The sequence below is a fragment of the Emericellopsis cladophorae genome (assembly GCF_022114955.1).
Source record: "Emericellopsis cladophorae strain MUM 19.33 chromosome Unknown NODE_1_length_1489480_cov_119_871856, whole genome shotgun sequence".
NCBI classification, from domain to species: domain Eukaryota; kingdom Fungi; phylum Ascomycota; class Sordariomycetes; order Hypocreales; family Bionectriaceae; genus Emericellopsis; species Emericellopsis cladophorae.
This window is the reverse complement of record NW_026250926.1, coordinates 193077-217311: the sequence shown is the minus strand read 5'-3', so window position 1 is coordinate 217311 and position 24235 is coordinate 193077. Positions and strand designations below refer to the sequence as shown.

General features: G+C 57.2%; 6 protein-coding genes across 6 annotated transcripts; 3 read left to right on the top strand and 3 right to left on the bottom strand.

Moving 5' to 3' along the window:
- Positions 1-1026: 1026 nt before the first annotated feature.
- J7T54_005936 (uncharacterized protein) lies at positions 1027-4420 on the bottom strand (the record flags this gene model as incomplete). Its single annotated transcript, XM_051508036.1, has 2 exons — positions 1027-3862; positions 3942-4420. 2 exons carry the CDS (start codon positions 4418-4420, stop codon positions 1027-1029), a joined length of 3315 nt encoding a protein of 1104 aa, XP_051366458.1.
- A 2002-nt stretch (positions 4421-6422) lies between these two features.
- Positions 6423-9557, bottom strand: J7T54_005935 (Mediator of RNA polymerase II transcription subunit-like protein; the record flags this gene model as incomplete). The annotated part of the gene is made up of 5 exons (XM_051507925.1): positions 6423-7345; positions 7400-7681; positions 7901-8659; positions 8712-9349; positions 9400-9557. The coding sequence occupies 5 exons, from the start codon at positions 9555-9557 to the stop codon at positions 6423-6425; spliced, it is 2760 nt and encodes a 919-aa protein (XP_051366457.1).
- A 955-nt stretch (positions 9558-10512) lies between these two features.
- J7T54_005934 (uncharacterized protein) lies at positions 10513-12047 on the top strand (the record flags this gene model as incomplete). Its single annotated transcript, XM_051507814.1, has 6 exons — positions 10513-10581; positions 10780-11285; positions 11344-11573; positions 11622-11803; positions 11856-11885; positions 11937-12047. The coding sequence occupies 6 exons, from the start codon at positions 10513-10515 to the stop codon at positions 12045-12047; spliced, it is 1128 nt and encodes a 375-aa protein (XP_051366456.1).
- Positions 12048-12553: 506 nt separating this feature from the next.
- On the top strand, positions 12554-13888 carry J7T54_005933 (leucine aminopeptidase-like protein; the record flags this gene model as incomplete). Its single annotated transcript, XM_051507703.1, has 5 exons — positions 12554-12918; positions 13013-13158; positions 13211-13636; positions 13690-13754; positions 13805-13888. 5 exons carry the CDS (start codon positions 12554-12556, stop codon positions 13886-13888), a joined length of 1086 nt encoding a protein of 361 aa, XP_051366455.1.
- Positions 13889-16896: 3008 nt separating this feature from the next.
- On the top strand, positions 16897-18405 carry J7T54_005932 (uncharacterized protein; the record flags this gene model as incomplete). Its single annotated transcript, XM_051507593.1, has 1 exon — positions 16897-18405. One exon carries the CDS (start codon positions 16897-16899, stop codon positions 18403-18405), a length of 1509 nt encoding a protein of 502 aa, XP_051366454.1.
- An 821-nt stretch (positions 18406-19226) lies between these two features.
- Positions 19227-23835, bottom strand: J7T54_005931 (Vacuolar protein sorting/targeting protein-like protein; the record flags this gene model as incomplete). Its single annotated transcript, XM_051507483.1, has 2 exons — positions 19227-19869; positions 19928-23835. The coding sequence occupies 2 exons, from the start codon at positions 23833-23835 to the stop codon at positions 19227-19229; spliced, it is 4551 nt and encodes a 1516-aa protein (XP_051366453.1).
- Between the last annotated feature and the right edge of the window lie 400 nt (positions 23836-24235).

Here is a 24235-nt window from a genome sequence, read left to right as displayed (position 1 = left end):
CCCCAGGATCAGAATCAGAATCAGAATCAGAATCAGATTCAGGGTCAAGACAACCCCCGGCAGAGATAAGCGCCCAGCAGTACCACATATGTGTAAGGGCATCGAGACACTGTCGCGCTCTAGGCACTGCGCGTTCACTGATAACGACGCTCAGTCGCAGCTCCCTCTACCAGGCCTCTCTGCGGTCTGGAATGATTTGGCACCTCGCTGCCTCTGATGGACTGTCATTCGACTCCTTGGATTCATGATTGCAACCTCATTGCAGCAGTGCAGCCTCTGCTAATGACATTTCCGATGCTTCTCGTCCTTATCGGGCAGGGGTCATGCCTGTCCTTCCGACTTCGTCCTGGCGTGGGATAATACCTACTCGTACCTACCTACATGTATATGTAGGTACGTACCTTAGATAAGAGTCGGACTGGACAGTGGATGGTCGGGGTCGGATCCCCCACGCTCAAGTCCTCGGGCCCAGCCGCCTTCTCAGTGTGTGCGCCTGCTCTCTGACAGGACGTTATTATTACAGGTATTTCTTCCAACGGAAAAGACGATAATATCTCTCCAGCTGCCTCACATATCAGATCCTGCGCATCAACACAGTATGCAAGACAATGTAACCTTCCTCAGGGGCTCGCGTCACGTGCACCCCAACGCCAGTGTCGCTAAGGTACGGATGGGCGAGGAAGTCCGGAGCTCAGGACGAACTGCCTCGTTTCCTCCCACGTGCACTCGTCATGAAACTCGGGCAGAATATGTAATACATTATATATGGCTTGTCTAGTTCCTTGGCCCAACAGACGCCTATTGCCATACGTAGATGACTCGAAAGATACATGTACAACAATGGATCCGTACTCGCGTTCCCCGGCACATATGCCCAAGCGATGCCTCCCAAAAGCTTCTCCCGCGATGCTGTTCAAGGCATCCCAAACCCATTTTGTATACGCGTGTGAATGTGTGTGTTTGAAAGCCAAAACGCCAATCGCTCATGCATCAGTAATGTCAGTGCCCCTCCCCCTGGCGACCACTTTACGAGGCCACACTCCCCTGCAGCGTCTTGAACCGGTCCTCAAACGCCCTCATCTGCTCCTCCTCGAGCACCCTCTGCAGCCGCCTCGTCTCGCGCACCGCCGCGTCCCGCTCCTCCTGCAGGTTCAGCACCTCCACCTGCGCCGTGCTCATCCGCGTCACCACCTCCTGCATCTCCTGCTCCGTGTCCGACAGCGCTTTCTCCAGCTCCAGCACCTTGGCACGGAGCGTATTCATCTCCGCCTCGTCCTCAAACGAGACCGCCGCCAGCCGAGGCGATGCCGGGAACGGGGACGAGGCGCTCGCGGTTGTCGGCAGCAGCGAGCCCTTGCGGGACGTTCGTAGCGCCGGCGACCGCAGTCCCCCCATCGCAGGGCTCCCGTCCATGCGCCGCAGATGGCCGTTGTGCGCATCCCGCAGCTTGGCAATCTCCTCCTCATGACGGTTCACGCTGTCCTCCGACGCGCTCTGCGCCGCCACGAGCTGGTCCTCGAGGCCGCGGAGACGCTCCATCAGGCTGGTGATGTGGTCGTTGTTGGCCTTGCGGTCCGTGTCGCCCCGCGTCACCGCTTCCGACAGACGCATCCGCAGGTTCGCGTTGGCCGCCAGTTGCTGGTGCACCTGGCAGGCGAGCTGCTCCACCTGCTGCGCCGACTCGACCAGGTCGCTCGCCATATCCCGCTCCGCCTCGACGCTCCGAGCCTCGCCGGTGGAGGCTTGGTCGTACTGGCGCCGGAGCGCGTCCAGCTCGTTCCGTACCTCGTCGCGCTCCGTGACGGCCACCGAGACGGCTTGCTCAAGACGCTGCATGGCCAGCAGGGTCTGCTCGTCCGACGCCACGCCGACCTCCAGCTCCTTGATACGCTCCAGCGATTCCTTGTAGGCCGCCTGCAGCTGCTGGTAGGCGATGCTGAGGGACTCGGACGTGACAGGGGCCCCTGACGATGAGCCGTTGCTGGAGCTGCTGGCGCGGGCAAAGGTCTCGGGGATGAGAATGTCCTTCTCCTCGAGCAGCGCCCGCAGCGAGGCAATCTCGCCCTCGGCCCTGTCGAGATCCATCTTGAGGCCGCCCAGGCCCTTCTCCACCTGCCACTTTTGCTCCAGCGCTTCCTCGGCACGACGTCGGAGGACGTTGATCTCGGTGCGTAGGGTCATAATCTCCCGCTCAAACCCGCCACGCTTGGTCGGCCCGGTGACCAGACGCTCACGCTCCGTCTCAAGGAGGTGGATGCGCTTCTGGTACTCGCGGTTCTGGAACTCCTGTCGCTCCAGCAGGTTCTTGAGCGCCCCGTGGAGCGCGTCACGCTGGGCCTCGACGTCCTTGAGCCGTTCGGCTAGCGCCTCGCGCGACTCGACCGGCCCCGTCTTGACGCTGTTCGATCTCGACAGGCCCATGGGCGTCCTCTGGCTCCGCATCGTCGCCGCGACCGAGTTGGACCGGCTCAGGCTGCCTGACATGACGCGCGACGCCCGCGACGCTCGCGACGGCGCCTCGGCCACGACCGAGCCCCGCCGGAGCGTCGTGTTCTCCTCCTTGAGCGTCTGCAGCTCCTGCTGCATCTTGGTCGACTCGTACGTCAGGTTGGCGTACTCGGCCGCCTCCGTCTCGAGACCCTCCACCCGGGACCGGAGCTGGGGCACCACCTCGTCCCGTAGGTTGTCCCGCTCGTTGCAGGCGTCCTGCAGCTCCGTCTTGAGCGCCTTGAGCAGGTCCTCAAAGTTGCCCTTGGACGACCGCTCCTCCGACAGCCGCCGCCGGAGGTCTTCGCACGTGTTCTCCAGGTCGCGCACCCTCTCGTTCGCGTCGACGCTGTTGATCTGCGCCAGGTCAATGTGGGACGCCCGTTCGGCGAGGTCCTTGATTTGTTGGTCGAGCTCTCGTCGCTTCGACCGCTCCTCTTGCAGCTTGCTTGTCAGCTCCAGCCGGATCGACGCCTTCTCCTGCTCTGACCTCCTCTGCACTTTCTCCACCTCGTCGCGGCTCTGCTCCGTCTCACTAGCCTTGACTGAGCCGTAGCCCGAGTCTGAAAAGTAGTCGCTCGTCCTCTTGCTCGGGGGCTGGGGGTTGTTGACTTGCTCCTGGAGCCGGTCCACGAGGTCTTCCAGATCCATCTCGCGGCGGATCGAGCCGGCCAGCTCGGAGCTGATGGCCTTGAGTTCTTCCTCCATCTCTTCTACGAGGGCGGGTGTGGCGTAGCTCGATGGGGGCGGGGTCGAGAGGAAGGACTCGCAGTAGCCGAGGGCATTGCCCGCGCCGTCATACGCCTTGGAGTCGGATAGCGAGCGGATCAGCTGCGTCTGCGGCACGTCATGGGCCGTCCCCCTCCTGGCCGGGGTCTGCGGGGACGGTATGGAAGAGAATTCCGTCGCGGAAGGCGATGGGTTGCCCCAGCCGAAGAAGGCCGCAAAGGGCGAGGGGGCGCCTCCGGTCGGTGATTTGGGCAGCGGCTTGTTGAGCTGCGCCGACGAGGGCGACTCGTCGTGTCTTGGTAAGGCGTCCTGAGTGACGGAGGAGTCGTCCGTCTGTATGTGGAGGTGTGGTGGCGTTGGTCTGGCCGCAAACATGGGAGGCGGGGACTGGTAGCGGTCGATGGGGTCAGAGTACGTAGACTCGTCGTCGTCGTGATCACTGTCGCGTTGCTCGAAAGCAGTAGCCTTGGGTGTCGCGGCGGAACCAACGTCGGGTGCCAGGTCGGACAGCAAGTCGTCGTAGCCGGAGAGGACGTCGTCAGACTGATCTGTCTGGAACCCTGGGTCGATTTTGTGGTTTTCTGTGATTGGAGTGCTCTGCGAATTGGCAGACGGTAGGTCGTGTTTCACGGCCGTAGAGGCTGGTCTACGGCACGGAGAGTAATCCAGTCAGCGGTCTGATCGATGTGGGCAGCATACGTAGTACGTAGTGCGTAGTTACTCACAAATTATCCCCACGAGCCGACGTGGGATACTCGTAGAGGGTTGGGCTGTCTACCGAGCCAGACCTGGCGAAGCGGTGGTCTGGCTTGGGGAGGTCGAGCGGCGAGGGCACACTCGACGCGGTAGAGCCCTGGGAAAAGCGAATGGCGAAGGCTTGGGCTGTCGACGACAACGGCTTCCTCTTGATGATGTTGGTGCGCGAGGCGGACGAGGATGTGCGAGGGAGGCTGCTATTCGTCGGTGATGCTGTGGCAGGTGGGTGTGCTCCTGCGACGCTGGCCGTGTCGTACAGTTCGTCCGAAGAGATGGAGGCCGAGGGCTGGTGGTGCGACAGACGGTGTGGGAGGTGCTGAGGCTGGGGGGACGGTGACGGGGACGGTGACGGGGACGGTGATGGGGAGGTTGTCGTATCGAGGGGCCGGGGTGTTGGATCAGATGAAGCAGAGACAGTGTCAGTCTCGAACTGGTGAGGGATCGACATGCGGTGGTGACCTTGGTCTCCCTGGGCGTGGGAGTGAGGAGGTGGTGAGGAGGCCATAATAATAGTATCGCGCGGCCTTGGCCAGTGCTGTCCGAAGATGGACAATGAGGAATAGGACTCAAGACTCGAGAGGGAGGTACAGTACAGTCCGGGGCGAGGCGCGCCCAATGCGACCGTGTGACTGCCGGCAGTGGGTTAGTGCAGCGCGGCCTGGTCGAATGGACGTTGAGCAGCAGGCATCAATCAAACAGGACTGGAGCTGAGGCCACGGACGAGCGAGCACATGCACACACAATCGTCGAATGGGCAGGCTGGACGTGCGAGGGCGATGGCAAGACAGCGCAAATGAAGACGTGAGATGTCGCGAGGTTCGAAGAGGACGCGCCTCCTCATTGGCCACTGTGGCTGGGCTGGGCTGGTGGCTGGCGGTATCCCATCGCCATCAGAAAGGGGGACCTGGTTCATTGGCAGCCACGTCGGCCAATGGGCGTCATCCGCTCGGCGTGGTTCCTGCGCTAGCGCGGTCGGGTGAGCGTCCTGAGTTCTAATTGGTGGTCCTGAGGGCTGGCCGTGAGTGCGTCTCCACTCTATCTCAGCGGCTCCACTCTTCCAGGGGTACCTGTGGGCCGTCGGCCTTAATTAATATTGACGATGCAGTTGGCTAATGAGCTGGTGGGCGACCATTTGATCATCGAGTCAAGTTCTTCTGAATACGTAGACAGTATCATTAATAGATTGGCCGGCAGTCGTTATTCATTGAGCTTGCTGTGAAGCCTGCGATGATGCAGCCGAAGATATATCTGAGATAAGGTACGGAGTAATTACACAAAGAAACACCGTTAGCGCGCGGGAGGAAACTTCCAGCCGCCGTGACAGTTCATGCCTTCTTCACGTTATGCCACGCCCATGTCCTTGCGCTAAATCAGTCGCGTGCGTCTTTGCATTCTACATACACCAGCTAGCTGCATCCAGACATCGTCCCACGTCGGTATCAATCGACCTCATGGCCGCTTGTTGATCCAGCTGGCCCTGATGATTAGGCCTCAAAAGGCTCACATGTTCATCCGCCTGCTGCCCCTGATCGCCTGCAACGGACCCCACGGCGATAAGACCCCACGGCACAGATGGCAATCGTTGCCTGCAGCATATTTGCATTGCGCGTACCATGCGACCTGGTGATTGTTTAATTTCATTAAAATCGCTTCTGCGATTCGCCTTGGCCACTTCGAAGTTCGCGTTCTCTGGGCCCCTGTCACCCCCATGCCGTTCGATCTCAGCCCCTGACGCCGCCCTGGTAGCGCTGCAACTTTGATCCGATCTGGTAGGGGCCACGGTCTGATTAGTCGCGAGACCACTTTACGCGTCGATCCTCATCATCGTCGTGACGGTGCCTCCTCGGCAGACTAGCGAAAGGACGCAGGTCATTGGCGTCCGAAGTCTTCGTTCGACGTCGTTGGTCACTGGGTGGCATCAGGCATTGGACGTGTACTGTACTGTACTGTAGTCTGGTCTGCAGGATCCTGGCCAGATGCAGGTGATGCGTCGGCTGCATCATCCAATCAGGGGCTGCATCTCAATACTAAAGAACTGCACTGATGTTCGCTTCCCTATTCGGCTCAATGAGGTCGTAACGTGACGGTCGACTTCACCGCCATCGGTGGTGTGGTGTTACTAACTAGTTACACCTAGTAAGATTTCGCCTACCCTATATGTGATCTCAAACCACCTGCTTGCAGTCATCGGTGAACAGATGACCCTGTACAGTTGCCAGAAACTATACTGATTATCTGCTGATTCACTATCGCTGGAGCTCATGTATGTGGCTCACGGGTGTTGTCTGGTGCCAGGCAAACCCACTGCGCGGCCCTTAATCGTACGTAGACCAACTTCCTTCACTTGGTGCACTAGCTAGCCATGAGTGATGCCTGCACTTGTTATGAAATCGTCGTTTGGATTTAAATATTGCGAATATGATCCTATAGGATTTTCAAACCCGGCTCTATTACGCATCAACCTTGCCTGCCGGCAGTAACGCCCACGATCCACTGCACGGACAACGCCGCATCTGCGCCGCCATGAACGTCAGGCCCGGTGAGCGCGTGTTGCCATGGTCCTCCATGATGGATGTGCACCGCACACAGCGCCTCCACTGCTTCTTCGCGTCCATCCTCGTCACCTGCTTGCTGAACGCGTCAATGTGCGACAGTCGCACCCCCTTGACGGCGCTCTCATCCCCTTGCACAGTGAGTATCGAGTACCCGTCAAAGAACAGACGGGCCATGTCCGTCGTCTTGCGGTACGCCGGCAGGTCCACGTGGAAGAGTTTCCGGAGTAGGGGCAGGAACCCCGGCACCGGCACCGTGGCCGTGAGCATCTGCGTCTCGAACATGGCGCGCAGGGCCTTGATCGCCTCGTCCTCCTCTTTGCCCTTGAGCGCTTGGCTCTGGCTCCTGGCCATCTTGGGCAGGAATGCATCATATGCTTGCGCAATGCCCTGCGAAATCAGCTGGTTGAGTTTCTCAAAGTCTCCCACCTTGATGGGGCTCTGCGCAAAGACCTTGTGTAGCTTCACAAAGGCAGAGCGCATGCCGGGGGTGTCCTTGCTCGCTTGACCTCCTTGTCCGTTTTGGCCACTTTGCACGTGAGGGTGTAGTTGATAATATTCCATGGCCTTGTTTGTCGTGTTGCCCATGTACGCTATTTTGCGGCAGAGGCTGGCGAGAAAGGCCCTGCTTGTCGAGCACATTAGCAGCTGCAGGGCCACCTCGCCCTGCTTTTCGAGATACGGGCCCATCTCCGACGACCTCTCGGGCGTGAGTCGAGCCATGAACTCTGCATCGTGCATGAGCTCAAAGAGAGACGACGAGATCCACGAGAGCAGATCCAACGACCACTTGATTGTACTTGCAAGAAAGTCAATGATTTCTAGAAGCTGTCAGTTTCTTTGGTCTCCCAGCACTGCGGGTGCGCTTTGCGTACCGTGGTCGTCCAGTAGGCTTTTGCGGCTGGCCACCGGGAAGGGAGCATTAGTTGTAATCGTTATGTTGAAGGCCACGTTGCGTATAGTGCAGCAAAGCATAGCGAATTTGCTCTGGAAACTGCGTGGTCGCAGGTCCCCATGGTAGCCGAGAGACACTCCTATACTCAGAATGGGTGCCAGCTGCGCGTTCTTGAGCAGCGCATCGCCCGGCTGGTCGGGCACGTAGTCTGTCTGCACGGACAGTATGCGGGTGAGCTCTTGGAACCAGTCGGCGATCATCCCTACAGCTGTTTAGACCATGGAGTCGGGGCGATGTCCACAAAGACCTACTTGGGCGGGTAGCGTGATAGGGCCGAGCGACGGCAATGACATCGTCAAAGCTGGTGGAGTATTTAACACACGTAGCTGCTGCGATTGTGAGACCAGCAATCGTAGCCGCATAGGTTTGGCCTGGCCACTGTTAATCACGTTTACTTGGCAGTGTACTTGCCAGAACTGACTGTCTTTCATGGAGCTCCCAAGGTTGTCCTGGCCACAAGTGAGTTTACTCCAGTGTACTTTGCCATTGTCGCCCAACTGGATCATGGAAAAGTGAGACGGGGAGAAGGCGATCTGCTGGCAGTGGCAGTCGTCGGGAAACGTCCAACCGACCTGCCGCAGGTGTTGCACTGTTTCGAGGCTGCGCTCAGCATACAGCTCGGCGAAGGTGAATCTATCGCGGTATTGCGAACTGCCATCCGAGAATGCAAGGACAATGACCTTGCCAAACTGAGCCGACTGGACGCCAACGACGCACTTGTCCAAGACGATCTGCTCGAGAGGCTGCAGCTGCATACTTGCGGCCACCTCGGACGCGGCGCCGTTGCGTTGCAACCGCATCTTGTCCAGTCCCGAGCAGAGCGCATGCGGCTTCTCGACGGCTTCCCATCGATTGATGACGCTCTGATTTGTTGGCGCGAACGAACCGTTCCCCGACGACCGCGCCCGGATGGAGATGATCAGAGGAGGCAACATGTCCTTCCCACTGTCGTCCAGTATGGAGGGCATCAGCAGCATCTGCGTCACGTGCGGCATGGAAATATCCTCCACGGTTTCTGAGGGCAATTGTGTCATTGCCCAATTCTTCGCGCTGAGTTTGAGGGTATGGCGCGTGCCCTGATGCCCTCCCGACTGGACTTGCTGCGTGCCCCATTGGACGTCGATCTTGACAAGCTTGAGTTGCCGCGAGGTGGTGATGTAGGCGAGCTCGACATATTCTTCTGTAGTGTCAGCAGATCAACCGCATCGTATTTGATGAACCAACAAACATACTCTTTTCCGCAGCGAACGCCGCGTGTGTGATGATTTCGTCCGAGTTCCCAAAACTCTCCAGCTCTAGCCTCGTTTCCTCGGGCTGGTTGCTCCCCTGCATCCAGAACATCTTGACCATGCCGCCCGTGGTGACCGTCAAGAGGGCGCTACGCCCGCCCTGGGGATGACTGACGGTATCCGCTTGGATGAAGGAGCTCTCGTACGACCAGTCCTTGCCGCCGCCAGCTTTGGTCGCCGGCCCGTACGACACGTTGAAGCTCTGCCGCGCCTTTTCGCCCGCGCCGCCGCCCGTGGACGGGTTGACGGGGAGCCAGTACGAGCCGGCGATAGCCTGGGCCGCATCCACCGCATCGTCGTTCCAAGACCGGGTGAGCCATGACTGGTTGACTGTGTGGGCGAACACGATGATGGCGACCCTGCCGGTATTATCAAACACGGCCAATTCCGGATTGTTCGTCTCTGCCCATTCGAGATGCACCAATGGGTTCTCCGGGCTGCCACGTAATAGAGGGCTGACAATGGGGTCGCTCAGGTCCCACTCGCCATTATCCGGACGAGTATGCAGATAGCGAATCTCGATTTCCTGGCCATTGGGCGTGATGGAGGCGATTGTGCCGATCTTGGACCATGCGATCGTTCTGTGCGTGTCAGTCAGCAGCGACTCTCACGCATGATACATCTGCCATACTTGCAGCAGCCACGACAGCGCAACCAGTCGAGCCTTGACTCGAGCTGCTTGCTGGCCGGGGGGAGCGGAAGGCCAGTCGCATCGCCGAACAGATCGGCCATGTCGCCGCCCGTGTTGTCGAGCGACATGGGCATGTCATTGTTGAGCATGATGGCCATGGCGAGTATTAGGCGGTGGGAGGGAGAATATCCCCCCCCAAAAAAGACCGAAGATGATCTGGGCGCGACAAGAGGGAGAAGATGGACTACGCGAGGTCCAGCCTCCGACCGCCAAAACCTTGGTTCAAGTGCAGTACATAGCCTCTAACATAGAAAGTGAAACTTATTAGCTGACGAAAGAAAACCAATGGTGTCCCGGTCAATTCAAGATACTTTCATGTTGTCGCGCGCTGTGAACATGAACGGTGCGGGTTTGAGTTGTCAACTTGGTGTCGCCGGCGTCGTGATAAGTGGGTCCACACTGGCTTCAAGCTTCGGATGAGCTGAGCTGAGCTCCGAGTCCTGGCAGTCACGACTCACCGTGGAGCAGGTCACGTGATCTCGTCTGATGCCTCATAATGCGCTCACGGTTCATCACGTTCAAGGCAAGCGCAATCTTGTCACACAACTGCCAGCCACCGATCTCCATTTGCTTTTTGAGACCTCGCGTGAAACTACCAGACACCACACTCATTCTCTTCCTCCGCTGTGATTAACCGCTCTGTGCCGTCCATTGTTTTGTTGACAACCCCACGATACCAACATGCTGCGCTGTGGTTCCCCATTGCGTCCTGTTGCTTCTTCGCGCAACCTCCTCGCTCCGTCTCGTCATTTCCGTTTCCTTTCCACCAGATCAACCCTCGCAATGGCTGGAGTGCATATTCTCTCATGGCCTGCGGGGTGGTAGCATTTGGTGTCGGCTCATACGCCACAAGCCGGCTATCCCAGAACATTCCACCTTTGCACGAGCAAACGCCAAGCGGAGACCGCTCGTCATTCAAATCACAGTACGCAGACAGAGGCACGATGCTCAAGGTCAGCCTGCCCGAGCCCTGTCGCTACGCGATATTCACGTCTCAGTAGGCCGTAGCAGAGATAAGGGACATCCTGGACGACGATGCTGTCAGCGTAGACCATGATGATCTGGACGAACATGGCTATTCCGAATGGTCTTTTTCGAACTCTGACGTTCGAAGTAGCCACTGTACGTCCCAACAGCACGGAGCAGGTCTCTGCCGCCGTCAAGGCGTGTGCGCGTCACAAAGTGCCAATGATCCCCTACGGTGCTGGTTCGAGTGTCGAGTGCAACCTCAGTTCGCCCTATTCGGGAATCTGCATTGACTTGTTTGGCATGCACAAGATCGTTGCTTTCCACCCCGATGATATGAATGTCGTCCTGTAGGCTGGCGTCAATTGGACCAATCTCAATGAAGAGATCAAGGAAAGCGGCCTCTTCCTGCCCTTGGACCCCAGCCCAAAAGCGCTGATCGGGGGTGTGGTGGCTACCAACTGCTCTGGTACCAACGCCCTTCGCTACGGCACAATGAAGGACTATGTTGTGAATTTGACGGTGGTCTTGGCCGACGGTTCTATCATCAAAACCCGTCATCGGCCTCGCAAAACGTCCGCTGGGTACAATCTGAACTCGCTGTTCACGGGAAGCGAGGGTACACTCGGGATTGTGACCGAAGCAACGCTCAAGCTCGCCATCATACCCGACAGCTTTAGTGTGGCTACAGCGACATTTCCAACAATAAGAGCCGCAGCAGACGCGGCTACCAAGATGATACGCTCAGGCGTGCCATTGGCGGCTCTTGAGCTCATGGATGATGCTCAGATGGGCGTCGTCAACAAGAACGGTGGCGCTGGAGGCCGCATGTGGCAAGAGAAGACCACTCTCTTCTTGAAGTAAGTCGTCCGTGTCGGCTTCTTCCTGTCGCACACGCTGACCCCCTGACCCACGCAGATTCTCCGGTACCAAGAGCTCAGTGGAAGACAATGTTCGCCTCGCCCGCCACGTAGCCAAGGCATTCCGTTGCAACACGTTCGAAGCTGCGACGGACCAGAAAGAGATGGACTCGCTGTGGGCCGCGAGGAAGCAGGCCCTCTGGGCTTCTCTCGCCATTCGGCCAGAGGGCACTCAGATCTGGTCTACGGATGCGGCAGTGCCAATATCTCGCATGGCTGAGCTGATCCGTAAGTGCGACCCGACCTGGACTGTGCAACTTTACTAACGCACAGCAGAAGCCTGTAAAGAGCGTGCCGAGAAGCTCGGTCTAGTCACAAGCGTTCTGGGCCACGTTGGAGATGGCAACTTCCACCAGATGGTCATGTACGATCCAAGGAGCCCTGAACAGGTCCAGGCGACAAAGAAATGTGTCGAAATTATGATGGAGAAGGCGATTGAAATGGAAGGGACTGTCTCGGTAAGATCACGTCTGTTTAGACCAGACCGCATAGTTAACCAGCGCGTAACAGGGCGAACATGGTACTGGCCTGGGTAAAAAGGTAAGCACAACGCCCCGCGGAATCGTTTTGATCCAAGCTGACATAAAAAAGCACTGTCTGCTCAAAGAGCTCGGACCAGAGACCATCGGTCTCATGAGAGCTATGAAGAACACCCTGGACCCGATGTGGTTGCTGAATCCGGGCAAGGTCTTTGATGAGTGAATCGCAGATCACAAACCGCCGTCTGATTGATTGGGGGAGCTCCTTGTGAGAGAAAAGGTTTCATTACGTCGAATGAGCCTGATTCAGGCCTTTTCCAAGGTCGCTGTGAGCACATGACCTCCGGATGCGACCCTGTGTTCCATCGGTCGTGCTCGTCTTCATGTTGCCTTTCGCAAGGCATGATAGAGATGATTCGACGCTGACAGCAATGAGTCTAGGCGCCTTGGACCATGGAGCTCACATGAGCAACTCCCGTCCTGGTGATCGACATGGTCCCACGTCACAGGCATACATGCACTGACACTATCTCTTCATAGGCCGCTACGAGGGAGCGACTGATGGCACAGACAGCTTGCTTGCTGTCTTTCCACGACAAAAAGTACTAAATAACCGGGGTGCCCGCGATTCAGTCATGCTCTCCTATACCATTTCCGAGCTGACTTGGCATTACTGACACTGCACCCAACTAAACTCACCGAGGCTTCATATCGTAACCAGCAAGCAACATGGTCTTCAAAGCCGCCATCGCCGCCCTCGCAGCTAGCGCCCAGCTCGCTTCAGCGTTTGAGAAGCCTGCTGCACCTGCTCAAGGCATGCGTCTAATCAAGTCTTCGGAGGAGGATCCTGGACAATGGATCTTCAAGGAGGACAAGTACACCATGGTCAAGTCCAAGAGAGGACGCAAACACTACATCGACATCACCAACATTGAGGACGATTTTGTGCTGGAGAGATTGTCGGCCAAGAACCGTGTGGCGGCGCAGAAGGCGATCGAGTACCCGGATACGTTGGGCCATGTTGACGAGGCCCAGTCCTTTATTAGCAGTGCCGGCACGGAAGGGCCTCAGTTGGGGCTGAAGCACCTGACCTCGTGAGTGACTTGCAACGCAGGATCTTGGCTGTGACTATCAAGCTGACCAAGATGGCTACCATGGGTACCACAATCGTCATTGCGAGTCCGAGAGTGGCACGGAGGCTGCGAATCGGCTCTTCAAAAAGGTCCAGGACCTTGCCTCGGCTAACGCCGCCATTACGGTCGAGCAGTTCCCCCATTCGGATTTTGACCAGCCCTCTGTCCTTGCTCGCATCCCAGGCAAAAGCGAGAACCTGGGTGTGTGTACCGTCAGTCCTCACTTGACGTGCGTACTGACGAGTTTCTCTAGTGATTATCGGCGCCCACTTTGACTCGGCAGCGGGCAAACCCTCTGCTGCCGCTCCCGGGGCGGACGACAACGCCACCGGCATGGTCGTTGTCCTCGAGTCTTTTCGCGTTCTGGCCCAGGGCGGCTTCGAGCCCGAGAACACACTCGAGTTCCACTGGTACGGCGGCGAGGAGATTGGCCTCGTGGGCTCGGCCGACGTCTTTGCCCACTACCGCGCCGCGGGCAAGACTGTGCTGTCGTACGTGAACCAGGACATGGCCGGCTACTCGCCGAGCGGCACGCCCGCCATTATCACCGACTACACCGACAGCGACCTGAACGCCTACGTCAAGCTACTGGTGACCGAGTACACCGGCCAGGCGCCCAACGAGGATGCTTGTGGCTACGGATGCTCGGACCACGCGTCCGCCGATGCCAATGGTTTCCGTACGTTGCTTTCTTGCCCCGGGCAGATTGACGACTGCTAATCAGCCACACAGCTGCCGCTTTCTTGTTTGAGGACTTCACCAACCAGACCAGCCCTTATATCCACACCGTCAACGATGTAGGTAATTGTCTTCTTAAGTTGGCATGCTGTACTAATCGTGCGTGCAGACCCTGGGTACCATCATGTGGGATGCTGTTGAGCGTCACATTCAGTTCTCCATTGGCTATCTTGTCGAGGCGTCTTATCTGTAAGGATGGGTGGGATACACACAAGGCAAATATGCCGCCTGTGCAAGTGCCCAATGATGTGCAATCCCGACATGAAGCTATTTTCAGCAGAAGGATGGATGAGTGCCCTGCTGCATACTCCACGTCCCAGTGCCCAAGCCCCAGGTTACAGAGTCGCGTGCGGCAAGATGGATATGGTAGCCTGGAAATGCAAGGTTCTTGGTCTGTTCCATCCTGTTTGCTCTGATGCTGTGGCCTCGCTCGGCCGAGTCATCAGATGTCACGCGAGCAGTGCAGATCCTTGACTGGACGGAATAGGAACGATCTTCTCGCCGCTTGATTGTACAGCAGCCGGGGGAAGCAGCTGTTTGTTATGAAGAGTTTTGTGAAACGAAGAGTTGAGCTGAACCTGGATACCTGGTAGGTACGAGGTTGTGGCGGCCTTTCTGTATGTGTATACGTATACAGCTTGGTATGACAGCCTCGGGCCATTTTAGTCAGTGCCCATCACGTCTAGACTGCCATGCTCTTGAACAATCTCTTATGTTTGTCTTGTTGACCAGTCGAACTAGCGAGAGGGCGCACATCGCTACTCGTCTTCACCTGGCCCTGACGATGGTTTCCGGCTGGGAGTAGCCTTCCATCTGGGCACGGAGGAGGTCAGGATTATATGGAGCATAGATGCAGGGGCGCCCTGCGAGTGCTGACTGACGGCGCGTCTGGTTGTGCATGAAGCGGCAGGGATCGACATGAGTGCAAGAGCGTCTCTGTTCAAATTTGAGCTTCTCGGACGCAGCGGATGTACTTGAATTATTGAGCCTGGCACGTAATAAAAGTTGGGAAGGTTTGGCTGCGGCTGCTGACAATGTCGTCATTGGCGGGAGCCGGACCTAGTACTAAGTTAAAAGTCTAGAGAGCCTGGAGCCCGCTGTGGCTGATGCGTCCTCGAGAAAGGCTTGAGCTTGCTACTGACGAGAGTCCAGTCACTTATTGTCGCGATTGATTTTCATTGTACCAGAGGCTTGAATAGGCGCTGCAAATCATTATCAGACGAGTTACGGATACTTGTGATCTACTAATACCTGTACGTATCCGTACAAGTCTCGATCACAATTGAAGTCCGTTCTTTCGAAACAGCGACGCTCCGCTACTGATCGGCACTAATAAGGATGGACAGCGCCAGCGGTGAGTGAGCGACAGGGGCCCGGGGAGGGAGCTTCCCGCCAATTATGGCCCAGGGCCGCTAGAACTACTCCAGTGCAGGTCGCCGACCCCACAAGCCACGGGCGCGGCTGCGCGCTAGATTAGCGTCCATCTCATGTCTGCCTTTGGAACCGATGCTCCAGTCATCGTTGTTGTTCGTCTGGTGCTCTCTGGACCTCTCCTCGACTACCCATGTATGTATGTACGCATGTCTGCTGAAGGATTCTGGACGGAGACGCAAGTGACGACACGGGCATGGAGAGCATGGCAGCCAGCCAGGGCAGAGGCGAACAATCTTGTTGATAACTGTCGACCGTGCCGGTCTGTGTCGTCCCCTTGAAGCTCTGGACAGTTGAGTGCTGCTCTCCGGGCGGGCGTCTGAACCCATTTCGACGACATCGACGCTCCTTTGTTGGGAAGCTACTGCTGGCCAGGCTTCTCCTTCCATTCCGCGCTCCTTTCTCACGTCCTGGACACTGCAGAGCACCGCGACTCGAAACAAGCGACTCCAGGAAGCTATAGCCTACCCAAGGTACCTACTATAGTACAGGGCCGCCTCATGATGGCGGCATCAACAACAGCGCCTCATGCTCGCACGACCCGCGCCGGCAGCCAAGTCAGTGCAAGCACGTCGCTGCTCCATGTCGAGAGCAACGACATGGCAGAGCAGTCCGCGGGCCGGACTCATGAGCGCCCTAGCCTGAGTACCCGCAAATCGAGTGCGTTTGCCAGACGCAGACCCTCGTTTGGCCACATGAGCAAGCATTGGAACCGGACGAGGAGTGCTATCGTGACGGGCAACAAGAATGTCAAGTCGGCTGATGAAGATGATGATGATGATGATGACAGTACATATACACCGCCGTTACCAGCAAACGCTCCGGGGTCTGATCTCCAGGTAAGATTCATTCGTGTTCATAAGTCTCCTTGATCGCCAGTCGATCTGTCTGTCCGTCTTTCAGCCCGCCGCCCTTGCATCACGAATGGCAGTAGCACTCGAGACATGTGTCTCCTCTGGCTAGGGCTGCATCGGTACGAGACATGTCTCAGCGTTCCGTCATTCCCGTCACGGCGGATCGGCCTCAAGTGAGTGCCGTCTGTCTGTGGATGTGATCGAACAATTCCAGCTGCTTCGGTCGGCCGTGGCTATCGCAAGGGAGGCACGCCGCACGCCGCACGCCGCACGCCGCACGCCTCCATCCGCACAAACCAGCTCCTCTCCAACATGCACCATGTGCGTATTGCTGCCACAAGATCCAGGAGTCAGCAAGGACACGCACAATGGACGATGCAGGGCAGGGCCGTCACCACATGACCGACCAACGGCAGCGGTGAGTCGCCGACTTGCGGCTTGCTCTTCGCGCCGTGGTGGAGACACGGACCGCACTGCAGTGAAGTGACTGCACACGTCGAGCCTTGGCAGCTGCTCTCTTTGCACACACATCCGTCCCTCTTCATCATTCTCACACGCGGCTTGCATGCTCACCTAGACGAACCCTCCCTCCCCCTCTCCCTCCCTCTCCTCCCAACGGCATGAACCTCCCATCCCCAAGAGCCAGCTGTTGGTGGTCCCCTTGTCCTGTCCCCAATGGTTCCATAATATATCCAGCCTGGGCCCTACACGTACGTAGAGGCTAGCTAGATCACCAACCCCTGCCCAGCTCGGCCCACCTGGCGTCGTGTGCGCTGCGGTGCGAGTGGGTGCTCAGTGCTCAGTGCTCAGTGCTCCAGTCGGTCGGTCCACTGGCCCTGCCTGGGGACTGGAGCTCCCGCGAACCCTTGTCTGTTCCCCTTGAAGCTGCTGCGTTCCTGCATCGAGCACGAGAGACATGGACACTCGCTCCCATGCCCTCGTCTCGCCATCTGCCTGCCTGCTTGTCTTCTTGTACCTAACCATTGCTTCCATCCTGCTCTCCGTCATTGACCCTACCACTCAGTACTACTCCGAGATCGAGAGGCAGCGTCTCGTCCAGCAATTCGGCATCACCCCTTCCTTTGACACCTCCAGCCCTCGACCGCCTGTCCGCAGAATCACCGAGCCTGCATCATCCCAGCCCAGGCACTCGAAACCACGCCAAAGCTCGCGGCGAAGCAGCATTGCAGAGGAGGCACGGTGCTCGAACACGAGGCGCTTCAGCCAGGTCGGCGTCAAGGGCACGCAGGTCTACTCTCTCCACGCCCAGAAGCCTGGACGACGTCGAACGATTCGAGACGAGACGAAACGCCGAACCCGTCGCCCTCGCAGCGTCGCCCCTGACCGGGTTGACGAAGCCTTTCTCGAGTTCCAGTCCCTACAGCTGCGCGAGCGAGAAGGCGACATGGCCTCTGGCGACCATGGTCACGCCCAAGGAGTACCCCAGGCCTTCTATGACAGTTTCCGCTGGTTAGAGGATGATGGAGCCCTCGATCTGCGCCTGGGCTTGAGCTCCTATCATCACGATATCCAGGAGCAGCCAAGACCTGCACCGAAAGAACAGGAGCCCGTCTTCCCACGACGACCGTCTTTCCGCCACCGGTTGTCCATGAACAAGGCCACCTCTTCGAGACCCCCCCTCCCGGGGAGCAGGCCCGGCACAAAGGAGACCGCAGCTCCCTCTCTCAAATCCGTCAACAGCTTCGGGCCAAGCAATGGCGCTGGGCATGTCCGCAAGGCGTCCAGGGCCCTCTCGCTCATGTCTCTGAACAAGCAGCCTGCGCCCGAGCCGCCAGCCATGATCGATCCTGACGCTGCGCATTACCAAGACCCCAACACCCGTATGACACTGCGTCACTACGTGGCGTCGCCGCAAAAGTTCGACGAGGCACTGGCCTACGGCTTTCCCTCGCTGAACGAGAGCAATGGCAGCGAGAGGAAGCAGTCCAAGGACAATGGTTTCGGTGCCTACAAGTTGCGAACCTTTTTCGACGACGACCAAATGTCAACACACAGCAACGACAGTACCGTGAGCGACCCGGACTCGCCCAAGACGCCTCCCATCACGGACAAGCCGGTACCTGCGCACCCAGTACGCGTGCACACAGAGCCCATCGTACCGACATTGTTCGGCGTCACCAAGACAATCGACAATCCGCGCGAGATGACAATGCGCATGACGCTGACACGGCCCGATCTCCGCTCGCACGATGAGCAGATATACGGCTGGCAGCAGAAGCCGGCACCAGCACGCAAGAGTCACGTCCACAGCGACTCCTGTGCACCACCGGCCCTTCCTAGACAGGACAGTCGCACCAAGGACATGGAGCAACATTTCGCAACCTTGGATCGGGAGGGAAACGCCGACTCGGCTCCTGAAAACGGTAGCTTGCGGCGACTCTGGAAACGAGTCCGTCGTTCGTAATGGTCCCGAGAGTGTCAGCACACGCCACACCTGGACTCTCGAGAACCTGCCCTCTCGACTTCTTGCTTTCTTGACACGGTTTTTCTCTCGTGCTTCATATACCCTTGATTTGATCATTGTTCGACGGGACGTGAGGGTCACTTGGCGGCATTCTCCTCGCACACGCACACACATACATAGTCTGCGCTGCTTACACTCGTTTTATTTGTTCGTTCATCCAGCCCATTGCAAGGAGTTGGAGGTGGCACCACCGTTCATTCGTTCATTTACCATCCTGACAGGCCAGGGCAGGCAGCTAGCTAGCTGTCCTCTGTAACGCAATGCATTTGTTGGGCGTTTTATTGGGAACCATGCAGCTCACGTGGCGTGTGCGAAATCAGGGCTCGTTGGATATGTCATGAGCAGTAGGGGTGCATATCTATGATTAAACCCCCGGGCTGAATACAAAATGCTTGTCGTCGATCCACACACAATGGTCTCTATTATGATCAGCGCCTCCGCCGTCTTGTGCCCTGTGCCGATGATTGCCACGATCCCTGGCCCAAGACATGACATGACTGATCACCGTTCGTTGCTCAAGACAACAGCACCCGCCGGGTACGACATGCCTTTCTTCTGTAGCCCAACATGTAACAACAATGTTTCTCTGTTCAGCTGCCTAACCCGCCAGTGATTCGTAAAAGAAAAAACGCCAGTCGTCATGAGCCTTTTCCTCAAATGTATAACTAGACCTTCGCTCTTCGTCCACGTGCTATAGCTACATAATCATATCCAAGTGTACATAGTTGCAAGGCCGGTCGGTATGGGCCCCAACCTCCTCCTCAGACCTCCTCATCGCTGTCATCGCCCAGGAGCTCGCCCTCGTCATCGTCCACCATGGTATAATCACCTCTCCCCCGCGCAAAGCTATCTCGCGTGGTGAAGCGTCTAGGGCCACTCGAGAACCAGGACCCACCGCTGCCCCGACCGCCCACGCGCTCGTAGGTGCCCCGTGCCGTGCGGAACAGGCTGGCGACCAGCAGCGGCGTGGAAGCCGCCACGGCCGCCACCGCGGAGATGGCCACCACGGGGTACTTGATCCAGGGCTGGTCGCTGTCAAAGGTGGTGGACGACCCGTCCCCGAGTCGGATCTGGCCAAACTTGCCGTTCCAGTTCTTCCACACCCACCAGCCGATCCCGCCGGCTAGCAGGAAGGGGATCACGACGGCGAAGAATATGCCCAAGGCGGACGTACGGTGCTTGCGCTCGAATTCTTCCTCATGGCCCTTGCACGGATGCGCGATCGATATCTTGTCGAGCTCAGCTCCGCCTTGGCATGTCGAGAGGGGGACCTTGCGGTAGCCTGTCGGTTCGTACCATTCGGTCGCGTTGGGGTTCTGCTTGCACCATTCCTCTTGGGACATGGGCTCTAACCCTTCCACGAGTGAACACTGGTTATGGTTGTCTAGCTCGTAGTTGTATGCGCTGGGACAAGGTTAGCCAATGCCTGACATGGCGGAAACAAAGGGGGGAGTGTGCTTACCATTCAAAGTCCTGACGAGTGCACGCGCAATTCTCGTAATCAAGAAGACGCTTGAGATTCTGGTCGTTGTAGCACTTGCTGTCGGGTTTCTTGCGCAGATACTTGGCCACGTGGCCAAAGAGACAGTCCTTGTCCTGGAGAGGGTGCTTGGGAGACCATTTATAGTAGTCCGAGTCGTTTCCGTCCGTGGCCTCGCAAGCTCGGTCGGTCAGACCTGTAAAGTCCAAGTTGACCGAGAAAGTCTTGCCCTTGCCGGACTTGCACCAGAGGAGGAAGTTGCGCGACGTGCCGGTCCTGAGCGTGGTAATGTCCAGGACCGTCACCTTGCTGTCGGCAAACTTGTAGTCTTGCCATGTCCTTCCCTCATCTGTCGAGTACGAGACCGAATCTGTCTTGTAGTCGTTCTTGCTGGTGGCTCGCTGCACCAGGACAATGATGGAACCCTGGTCACCGTACTGCCACGTCCAGTGGCCCCTTTTCACGTTCTTCCAGGTGATGCCACCGTCGGTCGACATGAACGTGTCCGCATCTCTGATATCACTGAGCTTGTTGCCGACGTTGCCCACGCCAAAGATCAAACCAAGAGCGGTGCTCGCAGCAAAAGTTTTGCGCTTATCGTCCCGCTCGGTGTAGTGGTGAAGGTGCAGAGCGCAGTCCTTGTCACCCCTGTCGGACAGGCACTTGTATGCTTTTCCATCAACGTCAAGGCTTGGTGGCGTGAGGTAGCTCCATTCGTTGCCGTCATTGTGGGAGATCTTGGTCTGGAGCTCCTTCGTCTTGGCGTCCTTCTTGTCGGCGTTGGTGACGGTGTTGATGAGGACGACGCCCTCGAGTCCAGCCACCTTCTCAAAGTCAACGTACATGGCTTCGTCGCAGTTGACCTTTGGCGCGCTAAGCACGTATGACGTGCCATTCGAGTTGCTCTTCACAATAGAGCCATACTGACGATCAGCGCCACCCTCGGTGAGCACAAACAGGTTCACCGCGTGCGTGGAGCTGTCGAGCACAGTGTACTCGTTGGCCTGGCCACCGTTGAAGTTGTAAGGGAAATGCGCCGCCTCGAAATGCTCGCCATCCAGGCTCGCGTACGCCTGGAGAGCTTTGGTTTCCGAATTCTCGCCCGCCAGCACGATGAACTCGCTCATTGTCGCAAAGTTGGTGACTTCTCCCTCGAAAACAGTCTTGCTGTCTTTGAAGAGGTTGTTGCTCATCACAATGGTCAGCGGTGCATCGTTATTCTCTTCGCTGTGCGCGAGGCACACAATCTGCTCATTGTCGCGCAGCCTATACGCCTGATACCCCGTGAACTCACATTTCTGGACGTATCGCAGAATGGTCCGCCAGTTGTCGCCACGGTCGAGGGACAAGGAAGCCTCCAAGGAGCATGCTCCATTTTTGCCTTCGCACTTCTTGCCGACCCAGATCAACCAATCCTTCTTCTCGGGGTGAAAGCTCAGGGGCAGAGATTCACCTGGCTCAGTTGGTGCCGTGAAGCTGTGGAAGCTCTGCCCACGATCAATGGTATAGAGTACTTCGTCGCTCTTGGTAGTGAAGAAGACAACATCCTTGAAATGTTCGTGAGGATAAATACCATGCACGTCCTTGTCTTCGAGGATACGCTTCCACTTCTTCCCGTGGTCGTTTGATAAGAAAATTTCTTTGCCAATACGGATTCGACCCATACCCTCGTCCTCGGCGGGGCGTATGATAATTGTCTCATCAGTTCCTGAGCTCGATTCGCCCCTCTCGAGGTAGATCTTCTGGAAGTCGTCTAGCTCTACCTTGTCGAACACGTGCTGTGTCGACGAGATTTCTCCGCTGGCAGGCTTGCTCGGCGCAGCCACGGCATCAGAGCATTTGCGCTCTTCTTCAGCATCCTTCTGCTTGCCATCGCCACGCTTGCACGTGTTGCCGGGAATGAGCCTCCAGCCAGAAGTGCCCATGAACGTGTCGTCGGGTCCGTTCTTGCACGAGTCTTCTGGTCGCGGAATTGGGCCAACTTTTTGGCATGTGCTGTCGTCCTCGGGGTCCCGCTGGAAGTTGTAATCGCACTCAAAGTCCTTGTCGGTGCAGTCGCAGTCTTCCGTCTCGGGCACCGGATCCCTGAAATCATCCTTGATGAAACATTCTGCGGACTTCTTGCGACGCTTGTATGTCTGCTTGTGGCCCATGATACAAGTGGGCTTGCCATCATCGTCAACACGCGCATGCCACTTTTCCAAGTCATCGTCTTTGCAGGTCCGCAGATCCATGCCGCCAAAGTCGATGGCCAAAATGTGCGGCACGTCGTCTCGGATGCCGAGAAGTAAAAATTTGAGACTCGTTGAGTCTTGGGTGGTTGTCAAAATATAGGGCCTGATCTGTGTATCTTTGGGAAAGTCAACTGATTCCCAGTTGTCACCGTGGTCGATGGAGTAAGAGATCTCCTTGACATCCTCCTTCTCAGAATCCTTGACGGCGAGTAAGATCGACCCCGAGTCGCCGAATTCGTACTTGTGCGGGCCGTCCAAGGCCTTCCTCCAGGAGAGACCGGCATCATCAGACACAAACAAACTGGCTTTGCGAAAGTCCGGGTTAAGGTCCTTGCCTGTGTTGCCATTGCCCATTACCAGTCCAGGCGCCAAGCTGGAAAAGACCTTGCCGATATTGCTCAGGTGAGTCTCTGAGTGAAGGTGGACGTCCTCGTCTCCGGCTTTCAAGGGTTCAAAGGTCCGACCATCATCGAAGGTAATCCTTGAGACCACGTTCTTCCTGTCGCCTTTCTCGTCGACCGCCTTTCCATTGTTCACCACATTGACCAAGTACACGCCCTGAATCCCAGTCATCTTTTCGAAGTCGACGTGACCCCGCTCATTGCGGTTCGTGTATGGGACGTTCTCGGTGAAGTATGTGCCGTTAGAGTTGCTTGTGAAGAGTACACCCATAGGCTGCGAAGGGTGCGAGGTCATGACATCAACCTGGATGCTGTAGTTGGTGCTTTCGAGGACCGTGTACGCATTCTGACTGATCCTATGTGAGTGGTCATGATCGTCGTCCACAGGGAACATGGCACGATGCCACCTGATGGTGTCGTCAGACACGTAGAGCGCCATTTCGTCGCTGTTCCAGGAAGACGTAGCAACAAGGATGTATCCCTTGACCACCGCCAGGTTGACCACGCCGTCCACCACCTTGTTTGTGTCCATGGCCGGCTCGAACTCGTCGATGCGATCGTCAACCACTGCAAAGAAGGAGTCAGAAATGTGCAGGCGCTGCTCTTCCTGGAAGAAAGAGAATGGATCGGATACGATGCACATTGTCCGTAGCTTGTCTCTGTCTACATCACCCGTGGAAAACTCCGGAGAGGACTTGGCCCACCAGCAGCCGCTTGTATACGCTCGGAGGATATCGACAGTCTCGAAGCCGTCAGTCGTGTAGGTCGATTGCTCGGTGCTGAAGATCCCATCGCGATCCTCCCCGTTGAAAATGATACTCTTGGGGTCATCGGCATGGAAGACGAGGATTTCAGGCTGCCAATCACTAGGTGCGCTTATGCTGTCGAACTTCTCCCACGTCTTGCCCCTGTTGTTGGTCTTGTAGTGTTCCGTGCTACCGGAGATGGCAAAAGCCGTCTTCTTGTCGTATTTGTGCATGATCAGGATGGCAACATGACCATCGGGGATATCGCCGACTCTTTCCCATTTCTTGCCGGCGTTATCAGATCGGTATATGTTGCCTTCTGAGATGTCTTGGAAGAGGATCACGTCGCTGTCCTCAAAGTAATTGAGGTTCTCCGGCATATGATTCACCTCGAGTTTGGTAACTGTGATATCAGGCTTACCCTTGGCCGCGACCACTGCTGACCACAGCATCACCGCCATGGCCAGCAGCAGGAGGCGCCATGACGTGGACTGGCCGCCCGACCTCATCGTCTTGCGAGGGCGGAAAACGTATGGATCATGGAAATTCCCGAGGTTCGAAAATCGTCTGAATCGCGTATATCCGGCGTATCGACGAAGGAGTTGCCTCAACTTTGGCGACCGTCAGCTTGGTTTGGCGAGGTTAGATGTTAGGGGTTCAGCACCTTCAGCTACGGAGACACGTAGACGCGCAGCGCATGCGCCAAGTTCACGGGCCCAGGCGGCGGCCTTCCAGGGCAGGTGTGGCGTGAGCACGGCAAATGCTAGCGTGGATGGTGGTGGCGTCGTCATCGGGCCCCCATATGGGTCAGGACAAGTGTGGCTGGTGTATCTCCGTGCGACAAAGGTACTCACTAATTGATAGCTTCGAAGTTGTTCTGGTCCTGAAAAACCTGTGAAAGACTTCCCC